Raw genomic sequence first — 23452 nt, forward strand, 5'->3', positions numbered from 1 at the left:
CAAACCAACCAGGGCCTTTCTGTGTGGAGTTTTCATGTCCTCCCCGTGTATGCGTGGGTTCTCTCCTGGTTCTCCGACTTCCTTCCACAGTCCAAAGACATGAGAATGGGGTTAGGTTCATTGGAGACTCTAAATTGACCGTAGGTGTGAATGTGAGAGTGAATGGTTGTCCGTCTCTGTATGTGGCCCTGTGATAGGCTGGCGACCTGTCCAGGGTGAACCCCGCCTCTCGGCCAATGTCAGCTGGGATTGGCTCCAGCCCCCCCGCGACCCTTAAATGGATAAAGCGGTAGACGATGGATGGAATGTGGTAGATGAACCGTAATGAATCGCATGTTCTGGATGTGGTGGTCTCAGAGAGACACTGAATGAATCAACACACAGGTGTAAGATATAAAGTAAAACTTTATCATGACATACAAGTTTAAAGCCCTGAGAACCATATCTTTATATTACTAATATGAACAAAACTGAATGTGTGAAAACCACTTTGGAAAGTGCTCCTCTTAAATACAATCAGCACAAACCAGTTTTTACAAGCATTCATGTATTTTGTCCTATTTTTTTGTTTACTTTTAATCAAAGAGAAAACTATAATATCAGTAATATCATTATTATCATGTCCATAATAATAACAACAGTACAAAAATATGCACAAACCCCACAGTTGAATTAATATACGGAGCATTGTACAAGCCAAAAACAACGACATAAAATTGATAAATGAGGTATTCGATAACCACTTGCATATGCGCCTGTTTTTACACAGATCAGGTTAGTTTCTTAAACAATTTAAAACTGAATTAACTCCAAAAATCATCTGAGAGACGGGAGGTTCTGCAGACTTCCAACTTCACAGCTTCCTGAGTGACGAGACCTCTCCTGCAGTTACTGACGACGACGACGACAACAACAACAACGACAACAACAACAAAAGAAAAATCCAAAAATGCAACACCAAAACCAAAGAAGCATTCAGCTAAGTGGCCGCGGCTTCTGTCAGCACTCGTCCCCCAATGCAGCTTCAACATCGAACAGTGAATGACAGTGAATACAGCCCACTGCCCTGAGGTATTGTGTTATGGTGAAAGTTGGGAGAGGGGAGGTGTGTGTCTCTGACACACACACACACACACACACACACACACACACACACACACACACACACACACACACACACACACACACACACACACACACACACACACCATTCACAAAGCAGGTCAGGTGTAAGGAGGTTGGGGTAGTTACCAGACGGTTGCTGGTAGAAGTGAACGACTGACCTACAACACTTTGTTCTCCGCAAACAACAAAACACAAAGTGCCCATGACCAGCAGCAGATGACTGTGGCTGCAAGTAAATATTGTTGAACAAAAAAATAATAAAAAGAAATGTCATCTACTCCTTCCCACTGATGCAATAATTTTAGCAGTGGCGCCACCTGCAGTATTCCTTAATGTTATAACAAGTGCATGTCGGCCCTGTTACTCCACATCTTAAAACTGCAGCCACATTATGCACTGAACCTGCTCACTCTCACACACACACACGCACGCACGCGCGCACACAAACACACACACACACACACACACACACACACACACACACACACACACACACACACACACACACACACACACACACACACACACACACACACACACACACACACACACACACACACACACACACACACACACACACACACACACACACACACACACACAACGGCAGTGACGCTACATGACCAAACAGGCGTTGCTTAAACTAAGCAGAAGAAAACAGAAAAGCTTGGACTCAGTAATCACAAAGTGTTTTAGTAACACAGCCTAAAATCAATAAGCTCAAGGTCCACGGGGAAAAAAAATGAAAACGAAACACAAATAAATAGCAAAACTCTTCTCTCACTACTGGTCTGACATCTGATTGAATTGTTGCCCCCACTAAAAAGTGATTACTCTCCAAAGGATTAAGCTCGAAGAGAAAGACATTGTCCCCCCCCCCCCACCCACCCCCTCCCAGCCAGCCGAGTAGTGAAACCTCCGCCGGCTGGATCTCACCAGCAACTACTTTTAAGGCAGCATCTACAATTCTCACCTTTTTTTTATAAAATACAGTTATGTGTCATACGGGGTTCTGAATGGTACAGCAAAAAGGACTAACAGCACCATCCGCCAGCCCCCTCAAACCCAACTCAACTGTTGATCTGCACTGCAAAATGTCTGCAAAAACCGGACACGTAATGGCTAAAATACAGTCTAATAAAAAGCAACAAGGCTGCCCACCGCAGTTCACACTGGGCTTTAAGAGGTTCTCTTAAACAGTTTAAATGCCTCACATTCAACACAGATGAAGCTAGGAAAAAGTCATGTCCATCCATATAATGGTCTTTCAAAAATGATAAGAATTTTATTTTTAAAGGGAGAAAAATACCTTTTCGATGAACCCAGATTGTTTCTGGATTATCTAGGAAGCAAGGGTCTTGTAATTATTCGACCTGTGGGCCTCTCTCCGCTTTGGCAGAGGAGCAAAGCATCCGCGGCGGGCGGGATTTAAATCAGAGGGACAGCTCGGAGAAGCAACAGCCCCTGGGCCACTGCTCCGGATAACAAACACTTAAATATCTGCCAAACACCTACAGAGATGTCCATCTGTACATGTCACCAAATCAAAGGGATTTTACCTCACATCACCCAAAATATATATTTTTTTTAACTTTAAAAAACAAACTCAAAATTAGATAAAGTGAGATGAGATGCAACATTTTTTTTTTCCCCCAGTCCAAAGCAGATGTTGAACCTTCCGCACTGTGCAACACAGCGGGTGTGAGCGGGGAGAGCGTGGGGGGGATCGTTCTAGAGGAGCGACTGGGTTAAGTCTTTGGTATCTAGCTGTGCAATAACCAGAGGATTAGGTGTGTTAAAGCACTGGTTACGTGATTGTACACATGCATATCATTTTTCGCTGCTGTCGTGAAAGAAGACATCAACGATGATTGGGAACTTTGCAATCAAATTAAGGTTAGCATGGTTGTTTTTTTTTTTTTTTTACCCCTATGACCTTTAAAACTGCTATCTACCCTACAAATCTACACGTGTCTGTAAGGAAATAATTGTTCTTTTCCTCTTCCCCTGGAAATGATGCAGATATATCCTTCTTCTCAGACAACAACTTGAAGAGTGAAAGAAAGAGAGAAAGAAAGAAAAAGAGGAAGGAAGCATTAAAGTTATACAAGTAAATACAGGTTGAGAGAAAATAGCAACCCCATCTCGTTGTGTCTGTCCCCAAAACCACCAGCAGTGTGTTGGTACTTTTACATCGATCTCAGTTCAGATACGGGTTCAATCACGGGTAAGGGGGGGGGGGGGCGTCAAGTCTTGATGGCTTTGCAGCCGTATGAGGTATGTAGTGTGACTCCCCTTTGGAGGGAGTCTGATGAGGTATTCTTGAAACAGTCATGTAGACTTGTGCATTCTTCAGGTGTGAATCCTTTCCTCTTTTATTTTTTCTTCCCTTTAATTTAACAGTGATTCCTTGCAGTTGTCACATTGCTTCCTGAGAAAGAGAGAGAGAGATGCCCTCCAGAGAGGTGGGGTCGATACCAGGTCTGAGAGATCTACGCAGTGACAGTGACGCTGTTGGATTTTGACGCCCAGCTCTGTGGCTGCAGCAGAAGGAAGGAGGCACCAACAACTCAAAACATGACGCTGCAGCAGGGGCTAAGGGCGACTCGGTGCTACCGCTCTGTATCATCGACAGTAGCCTGGCGGAGAAGCAACTCAGCTGCTGTTCGCCCCGGCTTTGTTTAATGACCGCCTGTGCGGAAATGCGAGCAGGTCGAATTTAAGGTTTGCAACTTCCAGCCTTTCTACAACGGATTTAACATAAACTGATCCGAGAGTGGAGTTATGAAATGAGGTATTTGATGTGCTGATCTACAGCAACCGCTCATTCACCAGTTTGAGTTCAGCAAAGGGAGCTATATAGCGTGGTGAAGGAACGTGAGCTGGCCCCGCTCGGAGGCCTCTCACCGCGAGGTGGCTGCTCTGTACACGAGGCTCCACTGGTGAGAGTCACCCGAGTTCCCCTGATTGCAACTAGGTCAAAAAGAATACAAAAATAAAGTTGATTCAGGTTAAATATACTACAGCTCCTGAGGTAAAGACACCACTGCAGGTTACTTGATTTGAGGTATGTAAAAAGGGGAAAAAAAACTAAAAACTAAAAACACAATCATTCTAAAACACAAAATCAAAAAAAAAGACAACAAAATGGCAACAAACAAACAAAATGTCCTAAGATAAAACTTTTCAAGTTCAGTTGTGACTACACCTGTCAGTGGGTTTTGGCTGAGCTGATTGTGTTTAGCATGTACATGAGGATTAACAATTGTGTGTAGATGGTGTGTCTGTGTAATCACGAGTGTGTGTGTGTGTGTGTGTGTGTGTGTGTTTGTGTGTGTGTGCGGAATAAAATGCATAGCTGTGCGTTTGGGCACATGTTGTCATATAACATTTTCAGGCTCTGTGTTCATGATTGGACAGCCAAGACGCTGACAGGGTTGATGAGGTATTTGTTGTGCAACAGTTTGTTATTCGTATTGGTTTCTCATTGTACTGTATATTCATGCGGGGTCTCTTGGTGGACGAGAGGCCGAGGGGGAGCAGGTACAAAGGGCAGCTTGAGTCAGGGCGACCCGCTGGGGACCGGCTCGGCCGAGCCGGGGCCCTTGGAGGAGGAGGAGGAGGAGGACGTGGGGCTGAGGGTGTGTGCCTGGGCGGCAGAGAAGCCAAAGCTGGTGCTGGCTCCAGCGGGGGAGGCTGAAGCGGCGGCAGCTGACACAGCCGGCCCTGGGGCCCCGGCAGACTTGTGGGCAAACAGGGTTCCTGTGGGGAAACAGGTCACGTCGTCACATTCAGATCAACAATATCATTACAGCAGATACACGTTACATTTAAAAAAAGATCTTAGTAACATAGTTGAAGTTATTAATGATATGTCACACTTATAACACTTAATAACAAGCCATACACACCTGAGTAGACTGTGCCATTCACCTCCACCGAGACAGTGATGCTGGCATTTCCATTGGTCGAGATGCTCAGAGACATATCCTGCTGCTTCTCATCTGAACGAAAACAGCAATGACAAAGCACTTATGAGATTCTGTGCATTCACATGATATATTGTCCCTTGAAACAGCAACATTAATACATCTGAATTTGCTGATCCAGAATCAGTGGGTGTCGAAAGGGCTAAATACAGATTAGCATTTCATTTCTGTAGATCATTCAGACAAACTCGTGCAGGTTTGTTTTGTCATTTAATTTTTTGTGTTGACCAGAGTCACTGTAAGTTAAATTATCAATCATTTAATATGCACTGGACGTTACTGTGACATACAGTTGCAGCGTTCATTCTAGGAAAATGTTGCTAAACCCCTGAAATTGCCTCGTTCTTTGGTACATAAAAACAGCAACTTGGATGTTGTTTCAACATAACATTGGTCAATGTTTTTTGCTGAAATAAAATGCGGCAATTATGGTAAAGAACATGTTTCTTAATATAAAGTTCTGCTTTTGACTCAATGGAAAGGCACTGAATCATCATAACTGCAAGGTACTTTTAAGATGCATCCTGGCAGCACTGACCTCTGGTGGCGATGGCGGGGGCTCCCAGGCGCAGGTTCATGGGCATTTGGGAAGCCATGGCCAGCAGGTTGTGTTGGAAGGCCTGCTGCATCAGACGCTGCTGCTCCTCTGCCAGGCGGGCCATCTTCCTCTCTGGCCCCTCTCCCCCGGTCTCCAGCTTTTCCCTCAGCTGCTCCAGCGTAGCGGCTCTCGCCAAACTGGCCACCTGCTGCTGACCCAGGGCCAGCGCCATGGAGGGCCTTGCTGCCATGCTGGATGGGATCAACTCATCTGGAAGAGGGAGACATGGAGGGTTAGTTTTTAATGAATTCTAATGGATCCATTAGTTCATCTGCATAGACTGGAAACATTAAGGGTGTGCACAGGTTGAACGGTCGACTGTGTGTCTCCACTAAGAGACTGGTGACCTGACCTGCAAGTCCCCTGCACAATACTACACAGGACAAGAATGGACTGATTATCTAACATGCATTACTGTGGGGAAGTGTGCAGGTTTCACTATGTTGCATGAATGACGTTTAAATGCCAATCAGAATAATCTAAATCACAATTTCCACTCCGAACAAGCAAACGTCTATGGATTGGCATTGTATTGTCAAGCGTTCTCTACATCTATTAGTAGTATTTATGATACTGATTCAAATCACTGTATTCTTTTCTCAGCTAAAGGACCACTGCAGCTGGTTTTGGGGGTCAGCAGAACCACGAAGTAGTAAGTGACATTAGACCCTGAGCATTACACAAGTCACACCATGGATATTGCTGCAGTCAAGCTTTGTTTCCCTACATGCATTCAGGAGCAGCAACTACTGGATTTTGACCACCGCTCCTGAATTATTATTATTGATTAATTTTGTTTAGGGGAGGAGATAGGGCTCCATCTTATAAAGGGGCGGGAACAGAAACCCGCTACTAAACAGGCCCGGGGGCTAAATTGTGAAATACCGTAGTATCAATAAGCTCCGACGTTATCGGTGCTGCTAGAAATTCATTCATTCGTCTACGAGGATTTTTTGCTATTCCCAATCCTGAGTCTTTGTTGGAGCTTGCGCTGTGCAGGGGGCGTGGCCAGCTCCTCAATGCAAAACACACGGAGCACAGGTCAGAGACACTTACTTGCTCCGTGTGACGGTGGCAAAGAGTGAACGTCTCATTGTACTTGAAAAAAGACATGAATGTAGAAAACGCTCAACAATTGCTGTTACAAATGTTTTGCAAGTAAATGAGCGATCTGTGAAATATTTAGTGAAAGTGAAAGTAAACTCTACTTCTGGCTCACAATGTTTTTCCCCCCGCACGCGCGCTTCACCTCCGCTGCTACAACTCCATCCTAGGGGAAACACTGTCAAGTCAAGTCAAGGTGACATCAGATAAGACAGCAGTGTAATGACAGTTATCAACAGGTTCTTACTGATGTGGACTGAAGGCATAAAATGCCCCCCCGGTGTGGGAACCGTGTTATTAATCAGCAGCTAAGGGGGGGGCTCGGAGCAGCCTTGGGCAACACTAGTTCACACGTGGTCTGTTAAACACCTGAATGGACTTCACACACAAACATGCAGGTATGCACAAACCCCACTAAGCCGTATAAAACCTATGAAAAGACACACACACACACAGACACACACACACACACACACACACACACACACACAGACACACAGACACACAGACACACAGACACACACACACACATAGACAGACAATAGGATGTAAGTGGAGGGAAGGGTGGCGAGTTGTTGCAAGAATGTAATACACAAATATGACGGTACATTCTCATACCAAAATTCCTGCATACACACGCTCTCATACCAATAACCTTGGATGAAGGCACATTCTCTCACTCGCACGCACGCACGCACGCAGACAGACAGACAGACAGACCGACAGACCGACACACAGACAGACAGACACACAGACACACACACATACACACACTTGTTAGAAAGTAGCGAGATGCTGTGATGAAAACAGTATTTGATCTATTGTTCAGACCTACATAAAGTACATTAAAATGCCTTTTTATCACATTTCTATAATTCAAAACATAATGTCATCTAAAATGAATGTTCCATTCTAAGTGTTCATCCACAGCTATGACGAGATGTACTTTTTCTAAATTGCGATAGAGGGCAGTATTTCACAACAAATACTCAGCAAATTTCTAACTGGAACTCTCTGGTCCACACCAGCCACTGTGAGGAGGTCAAAGTGTTTAAAGAAAACATTTGCCCAGTTTAATATATCCTTCATCAATCCAATGAAATGTTTCAGGGGCACATATGTTCCCTTCTTCACGTTCTTCATACGTGTTCAACTGAGAGCGGCCTGTTTGCTGGCATACAGGCATGTTTTACGAGGTGAAGCCCCACATATCGTAAACTTATTTTCCACACATTTTTTATTCATGAATAGACAAAAGGTTACCCTCGCTCTACCATCAGTCTCTCTAAAATTAACCTGCGCGGCTTGGACGTGCCTACCTTTCTTCAGAGAGGGCCCTGGCGAGGCGTGCAGGCCGTTGAGGGCCCCCGAGGTACCGGCCCCCAGAGCTGAAAGGTGCATCTTGGGAGGCGAGAGGATGTGGGGGGCAGTGCCAGGAGAAGGAGAGAAGCGGAAGAGGCTGCTGCTGTAGCTCGGACGGCGACCCTCGCGTCGGTTACTGTCGATGGCGGCCTGGAGCTCACCGGGGGAGCTGAGCCCTTTCCTCTCGCACTCATAGGGGTACAGGTATTTCATATACCTGAGGAGCAGAAGCACGCAAGCAAGGCTATACGTCAGGTATTGTGTTGGCGTTATCATCGGGACTCGTCAAGTGAATCCAGTTCAAATGACTAAAATAAACAGACACAATCGGTTCTATCTGAATCTTTGCATGGAAATAGACAAATCATATACAAATCAATAAAAGTACATTAACTGGCTTAGTTTAAATCCAAGAATCTGTCTTTCCCTTGAAAAAAAAAATTTAAAAGTTTCTACTGAACAGTGACTACATCTACATGCTCACGAGGACATAGTCAAGGAACTTGAGGGATATATATATAAATAAATGTGCATACGACATGTATGTACACATGGCCGGAGGGGGAGAAACTGGTTTCTGTATTCCCCTACCCTGATTATAGGAACTGGGCCTCTTTGTTTACTTGACATGTACAAAATCAGGTTACTCCAGAAAGCTGACAGTGCACGCATTTCCTCTGATTTTATGACACCTGGTATGAAAACTGTACAAACATGTTTTGTCTGCGGAGTACACATACGACGATCACAGCGTCTCCACGAGTATGCACAGTCACAGCTCTGGTATGTTGTCCACCCCATAAAAGCATACGTTAAAATGAACATCAAGTCTTGTGCATGCTGACTGAGTAATGGTGGAACAGTAAGACCGAGGATCGATACCGAGCTAAGAGCAGCAGTGTCCATTAAATAGAGCTAGCAGAGCAACGCTACACAACAACCCACCGGCATTAAAAATACATTAAGGTTCATTAGGGCACCATGCTAGTGGACAGGATAGAGGGTGTTACATCTACGGAGGGGTTTCCATCAGGAGAGCGAGCGAGTTTTAGCCGAGGCTCAGCGTACGAGCTGTCAGTCAAACCCCGCCCTTAGTCATTGTGAACTCTGACCCAAATCATGTCAATAAATCTATGGGAATCGATGGGCTCTGTGTGTGATGTAATGGGCAGAGGGATTGAATGGGAGGAAACAAACTCATATGTGTGTAAACAACACTGGCACGGTTAATATTGACATTCGTATTCATACCAACACACAAACACACACACACACAAATCCACTTATTCTAATACCGCAAACGCATACTCGCCTTTGGGAGGTGCTTGTTTTCAAGTCACATTCGGGATTCTTAATTTAGCTCAAGAAAATTACATTAGAATTTATATGAGATTAACATTACGCAGGCTCGGTCGGTATCTTGGTCAATTTGTGGCGACGACTGCCAATGAAATTATTTTTGCTAGGCGCCACAGAGACTTACTGTGTGCGCAGGGTGAAAGCAGCACTGGTGATGGAGGTGGGCAGGTTGAGTCCCTTTGTGATTTCTCTCCAGATCTTCTTGTTGATGACCTCCACCAGGCCGCCCTTCTCCGTCACCAGCTTGTACAGCATGTACAGGTCCAGGACCTGCTTGGCCATGATCGGGATGCGATTGACGGGGGTTCCTGTGGTGGAGAGGGAAATCACAACAGAAAAAAAAAATCATACATCTGAGCTGGTAATTGCTCAGTGATACATGATGAATGATTCACGGTGGATGATTTTGATTTTATTTCAAAAAAGCGTTTGTGTATAACGTTTGCATGTTTTCAAACACGAGGTCAGTTTCAATGGACACGAAAACAGGGGATGAATTCTAGACTGTGTATTAATTCATCCACAAGTCAATGGCAGAACACCTAGGATCGTGTAATGGCCTCCACATCCTGACCTAAGTGGTGACAGGATGCTGGTGAGACAAGGGTGGCAGACCTGTTGCCTGCATGCCTGTTAAATTTGGCTTGAAAACATATTAGCCCAGTTAAGGCAATCTGGCTTGACCTGGAAAGGGGATTCGCAAACAACACAAAGCAAAGCGGATCTAGACTTTTGATACAGATGCATTAATCTTGTCAACAGCTTATCTGCAGTGAAGCTTGCAGGGAGCGCGTCGGGAGGGGGAGGAAGGAGGAGGAGGAGGAGGGGAGCGGTTCGCCGTACGCAACTGAATCAAAAAGTGCAATGTGCAACAGTGTGTCCATGGGGTGGGAGGAGGGGACCGGGGGGATTGTGACGACCTGCTAATCCACGGGGAGCGGTGGGTGGGGGGCTCCTGGATAGGCCAGTATAATGAAGCTCATTATGAGGATTGCACACGAGTAAATCCACACCCCTCTGCTGTTAGTGCTGCCGGGCCCGGCGCAAGGGGAGTCGGCGCAGATTTGCCCTCGCCGTTAATGCCAGCCAATCCCTCAGCCCCTCCGCAGGCTGCTCTTAACCTGGAATTGGAGTCATTAATGACTCTGTAAAATAGCAGTGTGATCAGGCCATGAAGATTAGCCCTGATTCATTTTCTTAAATTAGCAACATGTCTCTAAGCCATGTGCTAGGGGTGAACACATGGACCTGCATTAGAGATCAGGAAGGTGTGGCATCAGTGCACCGGGGCACTATGGATCCGACCCGTTGAGTTAACCGGTTAAAAAGTGTTGTTGGTGGTTAAGCAACTGAATCTTTCTCTCTCTCTCTCTTCTGTTCACTTAAGTTTTTCATCGAAAGATGCAGCAGATTTCTACACCTTTGTGTCGGGGAAGGAAGGGGTGAAGGGAAATGGCACAATAAAATAAGAACTGGTTCTCTATGTAGTGGTTGGGGGAAGCTGGTGACCCTGCAATTTTGTATGATTTATGTATTTGAGAAGTGCAGCAATGGGATGAGTAAAGACTCAGAAATGCTGTTCTTGGAAAACTGCCATCTTATCTCCAGAGCCAATTAACAATTAGCAAAAACAAGAGGGCCTCGGCCAAGATGCCCTGCGTCTTTTACAAATCATTTGGCTTAGCTATTTACAGAGCAGGAGTGGAGGAACAGTGATATGTCGTTCAATGTACCTGTTAAAGGCCTGGCCTCTATCCTTGTTTAGTTGTCCAGTAAGGGGAGTCAGCCCCAATCCTTCCAACTGCATATTTCATGGTTTTTTTCATGTTAAACAGTAGTTGTTAGCTTTTTTCTAACCTGACCTTTAATTTTATGCTGAAATTCAAAATGTGCTGATACACCTTTTCAAAATCACAAGTTAACAAGTGTATAGAAGGATATAAATCTGTATACAAATTAGAGCTGCAACAGCTATTTGGTTAATCGATTAGCAATCGACGACTAAATTATTTTGATAATCGATGAATCGGTTCAAGCTGTTTTTATGAAAATAAAAGTCAAAATTCTCGGATTTGAATGTGAATATTTTCTGGTTTCTTTGCTCCTATATGACAGCTAAACTAAATATGTTTGGTGTGTGGACAAAACCAAACATCATCCATCTTGAGGTCTGGGAAAACACGATTGACATTTTTCACCATTCTATGACATTTTACGGACCAAGCAATAATCGTTAATAATCGTTAATAAAAAAAATCATTAGTTGTGAATTATAACTATGAATGCAATGCTAGAAATTAAAAGAGATTGTATTGTGATGTGGATATACGGCGTGCAAATGGCAGACCACTACATCTCTGGACAACAGCAACGTTTCCAGAACACGCGGTGCGGCAGAGCATCAGGAATGCTTTGCCGCCCCCCCCCGCGCGCGCCTCGTCAGTTCTTTAATGCGGCATTGGACATCAATCCTGCATCAAACAATTAGTACAACTAGAAGGGTCAGAGATCAGCCAGGGGTTATTGATGTGTGAATTAAACTGCAGGTCAGCAGGAAGCCATGTTTTCATACCGGCCTGACCGTGAACAATGAGAGCACAACAAATGAGACACAACGGCACTGGCCCCATAGTGACAGGCCAGCAGTTAGTTAGACTTTAATCCATGCCCGCGCTTTTATTCACCTCTTCATCTGCATCTGCTGTCACATCAACCTCACGTTCAACACTTTTTCACAAGGAGGCTTTTTTCAGAGCACATGACCACACAAAGAAAGACAAACATTTTCAGACAATAAGAAAGCAGTGTGTGGTATTTATGTATGTGTTTGAGAGGAAACAAAATAGTTACCTATGTATCATAAGTGGATCAGAGGTGCTTTTCAAACTTCAAACTGTTTTAATTAGTCAACACGTGACATCGGCCGGGTTTCACATGTCATCCCGGCCTGACCGTATATAAAAAACGCTGGGAAAGGAACCTTTGATAATGCCGTAATTGACCAAAAATCACATTACCAACACTTGGGCAGTTACCCAGAGAGTTCTCTAATTTGCGAGAATAAATGTGCCGCCTTGCCTTTGGTGTCCAACATCTGCTCCGTTTCCAACCCTGGAGACATTTAGCTCTAACAGGCTTAATTAGACCGGTCCAAAACATCTCTTTTGATCACAGCAGCACAACTCCTCTGCCTCGCGGAACCATTTTATGCACACTGCTCTGCTGTTGTTATTGTTGTCATTAAAACCTCACTGCTTGCTTCGCGTCAGAGAAGCTTCGGGACAACGCGAGTGTCTCTGATAAATGATTACTTCATGGCATCAGGGCCATGCAGGCCTCAAGTAGGTAACTGTTGGGTATTTCATTTCTCTGTAAAGCCGTGATTTGTCCACTCGGCCGCTCTGAGCCAATCTGTAATTGGCTGCAGGCTTCACCTCCCATCATCCTTTGCCCCGGACTGATTTTCCCCGAGGGACAGGGCCATCAGGAGCCTAGTGATTAATGGCATCAGGGGTCAGAGGTCGCTCTGGTGGGAAGTGCCGCGGCTGAGGGCCCCCGAACCACTCCCTAAGTCTTTCCTCTGACTTCCACTGTGAACACCAGAGGCACAAGGCTAGCCCTGAAACGGCTAGACTTCAAATGATAAGGAATATAGATACAGAGTCTGACATCAGAGAAAAGGGGCAACGAGTGTGACCGAAGAGGACAGCACCAAAAAAACTGAGACGCACACTTACAATCTAAGGCTTGTCAAATACAGGCCTCCTGGGGATATCAGAGTTCGACATTAGAGGATATTTTGACATTGTCTGCAAATTATAACTTAATATTTGATACTGTGATGATTTCCCAGAAGAGTAGAAATTATTAAGAGCATTTACACAATCGGAGAATAAGTATCTGTTCGACACACAGCAGGATGATGATAAAATACATTCATTAAATTTAAATTATACAGTACCATATCTAATCATGTAACAAAAAGGCCTGTTATTAATCAATTCAGAGGCTGGAGATGTTTATTACACAAACACAATTCATCATTAATATTGGCCTCATGAATTGAGCAAACCAAACAGTGACGGACAGAAACAAGACCATCCATCTGAACAAATAAAAAATAAAAAAAACATTTCCCACTTGACATTTCAGTCCCATCGTTCTATCCCAATGTGGGGACAAAAAAAAGAGGTCATTTCATCTGACCCCTGACCTATTTTTAGCAGGAAACAGCTGCTCACATTAAAGGACCTCTATAATAAATCAATTGGGTGTCCCTGACGCCAGCGGTGTAAATTAAATATCGCTGATTTCACATGATGGACATTTTTTTCAAATAAATAATTAAGTTACAGAGCGACAGCCTTCCAGCGGACTACACACAGGAAATAATTTTTCTACAGAATGAGCGTTGGCTGGTGTGAGGTTTCACCGCCATCTCCAATGAAACGAGACGAGGACAGGGAGAGAAAGAAACGGTCTTTGTTTGATTTAAATGTGGAAGGGGTGATCAATGTTAAGATTATTTAGCTTTTTTGTGTGCAGAATTTTTCAGACGAATGCTGACACAAAGAGAGCCTTATAGAGAAGACGACACAAGAAGGACATGGAGGCGACAATATAAGAGGGAAATAACAGATTTGAAAAAAAGGAGGTATGAAGAGTGATAATTGTTGCTGCCTCTCGGAAGAAGGGAAGGAAGGATGGGGGAAAAAACGAAGGGGGAGGTGTAGTAGCTAGCCAACTGGAGAAAGACTGGATTACTGCTCTAAGGAAGGTGTCAGCCAACACAAACAGCCCCTGGTCTCATGGCGGAGTCCTTTCAGAGCACCCACACCTTCCTCCTCCTCCTCCTCCTCTTCCCGACTCCATCCACCGGATCTACACACCAGCTCAGACCAAAGCAGGACTACATCTCACTATCTGGACTTTGGACCATCTCCTCACTTCAATATTGGAACATTCCAGTCGCTTATTGGAACAAGTGTTCAAAAGAAACTCTAATCCCCAAGGAGAATATAAATCATTCACTGTCAACAATACTTTCTGTGGTTAAGAGTGTCAGTAAGACACCGCTGCATCACTGAATGTTGCTGCTGGTATTTTGAATTGAGCCGTACTTTGTAAATTATGAATTTAGGAAATGGATAAATGGAGTATTTTTTTTAAAACAGCCCAAACCCTTCATTAACAGGGTACAGAGAGACACTGACAGGAGAGACGGGCGTCTGGGCTCCACATGCTGGAAGTTTACTTTATGTCGGGCAGCCCCTGGCTGTTTAGTTTACACGTTCGGACGTCGGGGCAGCACATTGTCAGGACCCCGCCGTACGCCGGGGCATGTTTGTTTTATTTTTTGATGCATGGCCAGGGACATAAAAGGTAAAAAAGCCTTGAGTGTATGGAATTTGCTATCTTTAGTCCAGGCAGAGCCACCAATTGGACCAATTCATATCAAGTGTTGTGTTGCTGTAACGTTACGCTATAGATACATTGCTATTCCAGGCATGAAGCTCAGGCCACAGCTGGTAGAGACACGGTCAGGGAGATAGGAAGGCAGAGAGAGTCATCTGATGAAGTCTATAATGTGCCGGTCGATGTGCTCCATACTGTTGGCTGCGTAAGTTTCATTCATGTCGTGTCAATAAAGTGCAATTAATGTGAATTGACAAGAGGTAGAAAGGCAGAGGGACAAACAAAGGGAGGGAGGCAAGACAAGGAGAGACAAAGACATAAAGCCTTGGCTTCAACTGTACTTAACCATGATGTGATAAGAAAGACAGTCATTCTGAAGCCACATGTACTGTATATATCTTAAGAGATGACACATCAGTGTGCTACAACATTATCTGGTCTTCATGCTGTGACTATACCGATGACACTTCATGGCAACAACACAAAGCAAAGACCTGTGTATTCTTCATCTGTAAAAAGAAACGACAAAGCAAAATGTCAGATCAGCTCATAATAAACATGGAGGACATGTATTCATAGGACATCGCTTCCCTTTATGTAAAGAATAGCCACACGTTCACCAGGATCTCAAACGAGGTCTGAAAAACGCCACACTTTTGCGTTTTCAGCTTCAGCTTGTCATTTTAGGCGGATCAAAAAGCGCCAGATTACTTCTTTCCTCCTCCCACTTTTCCCTCCAGCTCAATAAAAAAAAGCAAACACTCAGTGATGGATCAGTCACTTGAACATATATTTACTCAAGAAACAGTGAGAGTAGCTCCTTAGTAAAAATTATTACAGTGAGCAGGCAGCCAGTATATTTAAGGGGCTGTCTTCTGTGCACCGTCAACCGCTCAGCCCGTGGTGTTAAAACATCACGAAGCTGGCGAGGCTCCAAACATCAGCCACGAGCTGTAAATCTCAGCGGGAGCCGTTCTCACACTGGGGAGACTGTCACACTACAAATAATGACACTATTAGAGTTTCAACCGCATGATTAGATGTTCATCAAGTGCAATTTCGAGATAAATCTCTGCACTGACATTTAAAAGAACTGTTGGTTCGGCCTTAATGGTTCTGACAGTCGTAGCGGGAAGGAATCGTGGTAAACGAAGTAGAGAGACGGGGCAGAAAGAAAGAGAGAAAGAGAGAAACATGACTCCTCCTGCGCGGGTCATGAAGATGGGTCACCTGGTGAAATAGAGGGGGGGATTGAAAAGGTTGGACGGCGCGAAAAATGAGATGGCCTCTCCAACTGTAACCCAAGTCCCCATGATCCCCAGAGACCCGGCAGATCAACTAACCAGACCCCAATCAACACTGGCTGATACTGAGGGAGAGGGATAAGGGGGGACGGGCGGATCAACGGTGAAATGGTTTGATGTCGCTTCGTGTTTATTCGGTGTCAGAACTCTATTCATTTCTGTGCATCTCAGGAAGAGATGTATACCAGAACGAGAAGATAGGTTCATCATGCTGATTGTCGATGTTGTCCCATGATGAAACGAGAAAATATTCACATTCAAGAAGCTGAAATCAGAGAACTTATACTTTTTTTTCATAAAAACTACTTGAACTGATTAATTGATAATCAAAATAGTTGGCGATTAATTTAGTAATCGATTAATAATTGATTAAATCTATTTACTGTTGCAGCTCTACAATGCAAGCAGTACTCGTGCTGGAAATTCACAGATAATTGATGGGCTTTATTAAAATAACTGATGGACTTCTGATGGTCGAGGGGAGCCCCGATAGATATCTGATAGACTCCCCTCTGGAAAAAATTAAATAAAACACTTGCTTATGTCAGATACAATGCGTGTCTGTTCAAGCATCAATCCATTAGAGCTTCAGGCTATTTCTCTTGTCATGGTTAAGTTATTCCACCCGGCAGCCATATTTGAAGGTAACCAACCAGTATCTGGGAATGTTTGTTTCCGGTAAACATTTAGTTGATCAGCGAAACTCTGCAGGCGGCCAACGTACTACATGAATTAGCCAGAGGCCAGCGCGTGTTGAGGCCAGAGTGTGTTGTTGTGAGGCCAGCATTCTTCACGCCAATGCCATGATAAATGAATCGGACAAAATAACATTTCTACTGCGCCATGCACAATCACTGTGAGCACTTTATTTGAATGCTTGACATTGCATAAGTGTTTTCATAACTTCATGTCTTCAGCACTGCAGGGAAATCTTTGTCACTTAAACTACAGGAAATACTCATATCTATTGCATTGCTCACACATGAGCCATTCATTCAGCATGTGAACATTTCCCCACCCTCACAACTCACCTCAAACTATGTTCAAAAAATTGTATTGCCACTGCTGACACCAAACCTCAGTTATCCTTACTAATTCTGCTATACCACAACAAATGTGCTTTTCTGAACATTTTTTTTCTCCAAAACTTGGATAAAAACATATCCATTTAGGAGTAGATTTACCAGAGATCCTACAACTTGTTAAACATAAAATTCATGGACTTTCGAGGCCAAAACCCCTCAATGTCAAGGACTCAACGTGAAATAGTTTGAGTCACAGATCAGGGTGATTTACTATTACAACATTAAGAATCTTTACAATGAGAAGTAGCTGACTAGCAGTTTACAAAAAATACCTGTGATTTACAGTGTGTGTTTGTTGAAGAGGGTGAGGCGAAACCTTTGTTGACATATGCTGCAGTTATAAACACGGACGATACAGGCCTGTATTGTGAGTTTCAGTCAGTTAGAGAAACAGCCAATCAAAGCTGTTTTCTGTCCACAAGTTGAATTGCAAGCGTGACTACACTGGAAATACACATTCAACAACATTGCAGCTTCTGTTTTAACAGAAGTATTGCTCTTAAAAACTGTTTGGTATGTCCACGCATGCACTTTTAGATTGTTGCGTCACACGTTAAACGCTAAATATTAAATCTGATTCGAAAAATGTGCAAAACTATACAGTGCGGTCGAATGGCGTGTGTGACCTCTGATCTATATTTACATCTAAATAGAGGATCAAGTGGGAGAAAAAGTAACACAACAGTTTGCCCTTGTAAACAGGCAACTCTGATCTTTGCAGAAATGTCAAGAATGTATGTCAGCAACATGACAATGGCATGTTGTGCGAATAATAGAGGGAGGGGCTTTGACATCAACTGCAGATTCCTGTGATAAAGCCGCAGAGGTCAGGCTTCACCCCCCCCCCCCCCGCCACCCGAGTAGCTTGAAACTGCAGGTAAAACAAATGAGGGAAGGGGTCCCGGTGTCAGGGGAAAGAGTCATATTTGGATCAACAATAATAGGAACAACAGAGTTGTGATGCAAGACTTAAGCAACTAACCAATTATTATTTTTTTAAATGTCAATGAAGAGAGAAGCTATAGAATGCAATTAAGTAAAAAAAAAAAAAAAATCCAAATCAGAAACGACATTATCTCCTCTCAGAGAACAATACCATGTCTCCACCAACACTGGCGTCAGTTCACTACTGGTGTTGCTTTTTTAGCGTGTAAGTGGGTGACAGTGATGTCTTCAGTGGCAAGTGACGGGGCTCCCCTTTCCTTTGAGCCGGCCCTATAAAACAGCTAACTGCTTCAAATCAATGGACACCCCGGACTGACAGATAAAGCCATCAGCAGACGAGCCCTGTTCGGGGCCCAGCACCACTGATCAATATAGGAGACATCAGCTGCTATAAACCGAGCAGAAAAAGGGATATGTTGAAACGGGGCAGATCGTTAAGGGTGGGGTGGGGTTGTGCACTCATCTTGGAAATTGTAACTCCCGTCAATGCTAATTACTTTTGGCATTCGGAATCCATGACGGTGGCTCATACGTTTACCTTTCAGGGATTTAGCTGATGCCCTTAATACAAAGTGACTTAAAAAAATGAGGTCACCGGCAGAATATGCTTTGACTCTTAAATTACAAATGATAGATTGAGGATGGAAAAAAGGACTTTACTCAACACACTGACGCGTCAGGAAAAGGGAGGATGATATTCTGTAGACTACATGAGACGCAGCGACCAAAACGACAACAGCATCTGTGCGTTCCGCATCCATCTCTTCCCTCAAATCAAGTGTCTTGTTTTCCATTAGACCTTCCTTTGCACACAGATCTGTTACTGTGTGTGTGCCTGTGCAACACTGCTGCAGAGCTGCACTGGAAGTGAGCTCAGGGCTATTGTACTGGTGTAGGGCTCCTCTGGGGGCTGTAATGTATTTCATACCATCCATCACGGGGATGTGGTGGCCAGGAAACATTGCTTTAAGAGCACACACAGGACACAGATGGAGAAGCAAGACACGCAGATATGCGGAGATAGCGAGGGTTTGGGAAATTTGTTGATCACAGGGGGGCTGCATGTGGGAACAGTGTGTTAAGTCCCCACAAAGACATAATTTAGAATGGGGGGGAGCTAAATATCTCATATGATACGTTACTAAGAAAATTATGTAAAAAGGTATGTTATTTTTGCTTTAAATTATAAATATATATATTCTTTATTTACTTATAAGTGCCATTTCTTGAATAATAGAAATGTTAAGTCAGCACTTCATATGCATGTCCCATCTTAATCTAGGTTGAATAATTACCATTAAGGTATGCCTCTATATGAAATAGCTTGTGTTTTAACTGTCTTTTGACTGTCATTCTTTTCTTGTACCATGCCCATTTCACAATAACTGAATCAGTGTCTGATCGACTGTTTTGTGCCGTGTTTGCACGTGTGTTTCTATTGAAGACCAAACGAGATGCATGGATGAGCTGAGTAGAGCCAGTGATATTTTTACCTTGACTGATGACCTTGCTGGGAAGCATGAAGCATGAGGCCTGCGCTCGTTGTCGTAGTCCCTGCTCAGTTACTTATGGGCAGGGTGATTAAAATCTCCCAGCTCTGCAGCTTAGAGACTCAAATCCCTGTACAGTATGGCCGTAATTAAAGATGGACAGCACAGTGGCAATCCTGGGTCGTAGAACAGTCTGGCTAAATGACAGAGGAAATGACAGGGAAGCCGTGTGGATTTGGAGGGGGTTGGGGACGAAGAGACAGAGAGAGGAAAAGACACAAAGACCAACAAAAACACAAACTAAAAAAAGTCTCAAGATTCGAATCTGAAGTCCCATAACACACCCATGCGTACACACACAACGGGGAAGCTTTTTTGTTTCGAATTATTTGAAGGGCATAACAGTTTAGATGTGCTTGCTCTCCAAACGCCGGGCTGTAATTTGCCAGCCGACGGGTGGAGTTAGGTTGAGATAATCTCAGCCCTCAAAAAGATCAACACGGTCACCATGAAATCTTTCGCCCCAAACGCAGGGGAGGATGTGTCCAATGAGAAACGTCGGAGTCTGCCTGGGGGCAATGATTAGAAAGCAGTGGTTGGAATCTCTGTATCATTTGGGTCCCCACCCTTTCCTGTGAGTCGAGGCCCTTTGCTACCAGTTCTACCTGATTATCTTTCTGTCTGCTGGGTTAGCTTGGTCAGCTTCAGGCCCACTGACAGGGTGCTTTCAAAGGGAAATGAAGGAGCGTGGCCTTTTTTTCTCCCTTAACCTCCCCTTCAGTCACCCTGGCACCCCGTCTGCCCTTGTCTCCCACCGTGGTTTCCATGTCTGCCCCCTTCATCTGGCACGCTCTCTTTTTCTCCCATTTCACACATAGAGACACGCGACTGTCACTCCCTTGTCTGCCGTCCGCCGGCGCTGCCCTATCAAAAAGGTTGGCCCCCACTTATTTGGAGATCATTAATCATCCCGTGTTGGACAGGAGGCCCCTCTTATCCAGCCCCTCCTCCCCCCTGGCCTCACCAAGCAGGCCACAGCACGGGCCTCCGCCCCTATCCCCCATGGTGTTATCAAGTTTCAGTGGTTGTAACTGTAGCACAATAAACAGAGGGGGGAGGAGAACGGGGTGGAGGCGAAGGAGGAGGAAAGGCACCGAGACCAAATGTAATTTCCAAACTCCAATTTATTGGTGCATTCTGTGTGCAAGGTTCTCTGTGGTTCTCGAAAAACAGATGAGAATTGCATCTGTAACGAGTCAGCTTATAGAAACTTTAACTACGTTTATCACGGCACTGCAGATAAAAACTACTTCATTTTTTGTAATAGTTATCAGGCAAAAAACAACAACTAAACACAGGTCAAAAGGGCGCTCTAGAATGAAAATCATTTAACACTATCTAAAATGTTGCTTACAATGCCCAGAGTTTTTGTTGTTCAACCAACCAGCTGCTGCCGTTTTCCAGAAGTTGTGGGGTGTTAACTAAAGGAAAAATGGGGCTGTATCAAAGAGCAAGAGAATGTTCCTATTGTAGTGTGGTGTTTGTACAGAGGCCCCGCCTGTTTCGAGGGCCAGTGTGAGGCTGACCAGGGGAGTAATATAATGCATACATGGATCCCCCAGAGCCCATTCATGGTGTAATTGGTGTGGACAGAGCTCTCGGTCTCAGGGTTACAGTTAGTGAACTTCCTCCAGTGTCCTGCTGGGAGGCCACTTTTCCCACAAGACGAGTACAAGAACAAAATATCCATCTTAACCTGGACTAAAACAAAATCGTGAATCGTGATGAAATAAAACCTGCCTTGAGTCTTGAGTTTCCTCGTTCGTTTTTTACTTCAAATCACGTTTTTCCAGATAAGACTTCTCACATTGCCGGCACGAATCTAAAAATGTCTGTGTATATTTCCTTAGGTTAATTCCAAGAAAAAGAAATTCACGGGGCTATCTAATGTTTAATCATTGACAAACCCTGCAAATGGAAATTTGTTACAAGGCCCCTGGAAACATTAATGGCAGCCTCGATGAAGCTTGACAGGAACAAACAGTGCAGAGCCACTGACTGTGGAGATAAGGAAAAATAACATCTTCATTACTCTCATTACCCATCTCCCCTTTCTTCCCTCCTACGTCCTCCTCCAATTCTACCCATTCCCAGGCCCCTTCACGACCACTGCGACTTAATGACACAGACAAGTCCAGCTTTATTGCTATTAACGGGCCTGCTGTAAATCTGGTACGTGAGGATTTCCCCCCCCTAAAATATATCTAAAGCAGCGATGGCGCACCATGGGGTCCCTCTTAAGCTGAATCTACACTTCCCGGTGAGAGTGTCACACTGGGATTGATCTAGCCTTTGCTGACTGCGACGTGTGAGGCTCTCTGGCTGGAGCACAAGGAGCCAAAACACTTGTCTTTAACCCGTTACCCCCCCCCCCCCCCCCCCCTTCTCGACTGGTGATTTCACTGAACAGGAGTCTCTCTCTCTCTCTCTCTGCCTCTGTCCATCACAGCCTGTGGCCATTAATCATCTCAAGTGGACAGCGCTGACAGGCAGTTGGCTGCATCACTCCTATTTTCTTCCTTTTTGTGTGTGCGTGTGTGTGTGTGCGTGGCTTTAAAGCACACCCGTAGCTCCCGCAGCCTCACTTACTGCTTCCCCCACCATTACCTCTTCACAACCCCACTTCCTGTCCCCTGACCCCTCCCCAACCCAGATGAGAAAGTAGCCGGGTGTCAAAGAAAAACAAACAATCACCCATCTGCTTTATCGAAATCTTTCAGTTGGTTAATGGCGTCGCAGCCAGTGTCAGAGTTTTGCTTTGTGCTCCCAGTGGGGGCCGAACAGCAGAACCTGTAATGGATATGATGAACAGTAACATTGGCGCAACTCACGCCAATGTTACTGTTCATCTCGCGCCAATGTTACTGAGGCAAATATTCAGCACCCACACTCTTCCAACATGAGCAGCCGAAGTGCATTTACATGTCAGGTCATTAGCTGATGTTTTTTTTTTGTTTTATCTGCAGCAAATGGCAGGAGGTCCAACAGTTGAATAAGGCTTAGTTCCTCCAAAACTACAAGCAACATGTACTGTAAGACAGAGAGGTCAGTGGTGAAAGTGAAGAAGGGGCATAAAAAATGATCAAACATTTTTTTCCCCCACTCTGACCCTGCAATAATCTCATATGACAGAGGAGTAGTCAACAAAGAAATAAGAGTCAAGGAGGTGAAGGTAGAGAGGTTTTGTATGTTAGTCGCCTGCCATCTATGTAATGTGCAGCCCATCGAGTGGGCCCCTTTATGCGCAGAAAGGATTTAGGACAGCTGCTAAAATTCCTCAACCATTAACAAACACACATGCACGCCTGTTTTGAAGCGCACAGGCAGGAAATGGGAATCCCTTGTAAGTTTTCCTTCCGCTGTTGCTTTCCTCTCAAGGCCTGGAGGCCCCACGACGAGGTGGGAAAAGCACTCCACCATTTGTCTCTCTGTCCACAGATTCACCAAATGTCACAATCCACTATACAACAGGAGGCAGTAGGTTTAGAGGGAAGGACAGTCGAATTAAAGGGGGTGGCATTTTCCAATATCCCCAGCTTTTATTCCATTTCTTAGAAATCCCACATAATGGTGACACTAAATTTAAAAAAAAAAAATGAGTGCAAAAATCGTGACC

The 23452-nt window shown here is 44.5% G+C and overlaps 1 protein-coding gene across 4 annotated transcripts in view; it reads right to left on the reverse strand.

Annotated features, from left to right (window-relative positions):
- Window positions 1-387: 387 nt before the first annotated feature.
- Window positions 388-23452, reverse strand: part of LOC118302306 (AT-rich interactive domain-containing protein 3B-like) — a 49536-nt gene continuing 26471 nt past the window's right edge. For 2 of the 4 annotated variants that reach the window (XM_035628339.2, XM_035628342.2), the window contains exons 5-10: window positions 9662-9845; window positions 8136-8395; window positions 6932-6994; window positions 5653-5922; window positions 5037-5129; window positions 388-4887 (exon numbers count right to left, since the gene is read on the reverse strand). In XM_035628339.2, the coding sequence (XP_035484232.1) occupies window positions 4688-4887; window positions 5037-5129; window positions 5653-5922; window positions 6932-6994; window positions 8136-8395; window positions 9662-9845 (1070 nt within the window). In that variant the 3' untranslated portion in view covers window positions 388-4687. The remainder of the gene's footprint in view (window positions 4888-5036; window positions 5130-5652; window positions 5923-6931; window positions 6995-8135; window positions 8396-9661; window positions 9846-23452) is intronic. The other 2 variants (XM_035628340.2, XM_035628343.2) reach the window with 2 other exon arrangements.

This window comes from Scophthalmus maximus, chromosome 4 (genome assembly GCF_022379125.1).
Source record: "Scophthalmus maximus strain ysfricsl-2021 chromosome 4, ASM2237912v1, whole genome shotgun sequence".
NCBI classification, from domain to species: Eukaryota; Metazoa; Chordata; class Actinopteri; order Pleuronectiformes; family Scophthalmidae; genus Scophthalmus; species Scophthalmus maximus.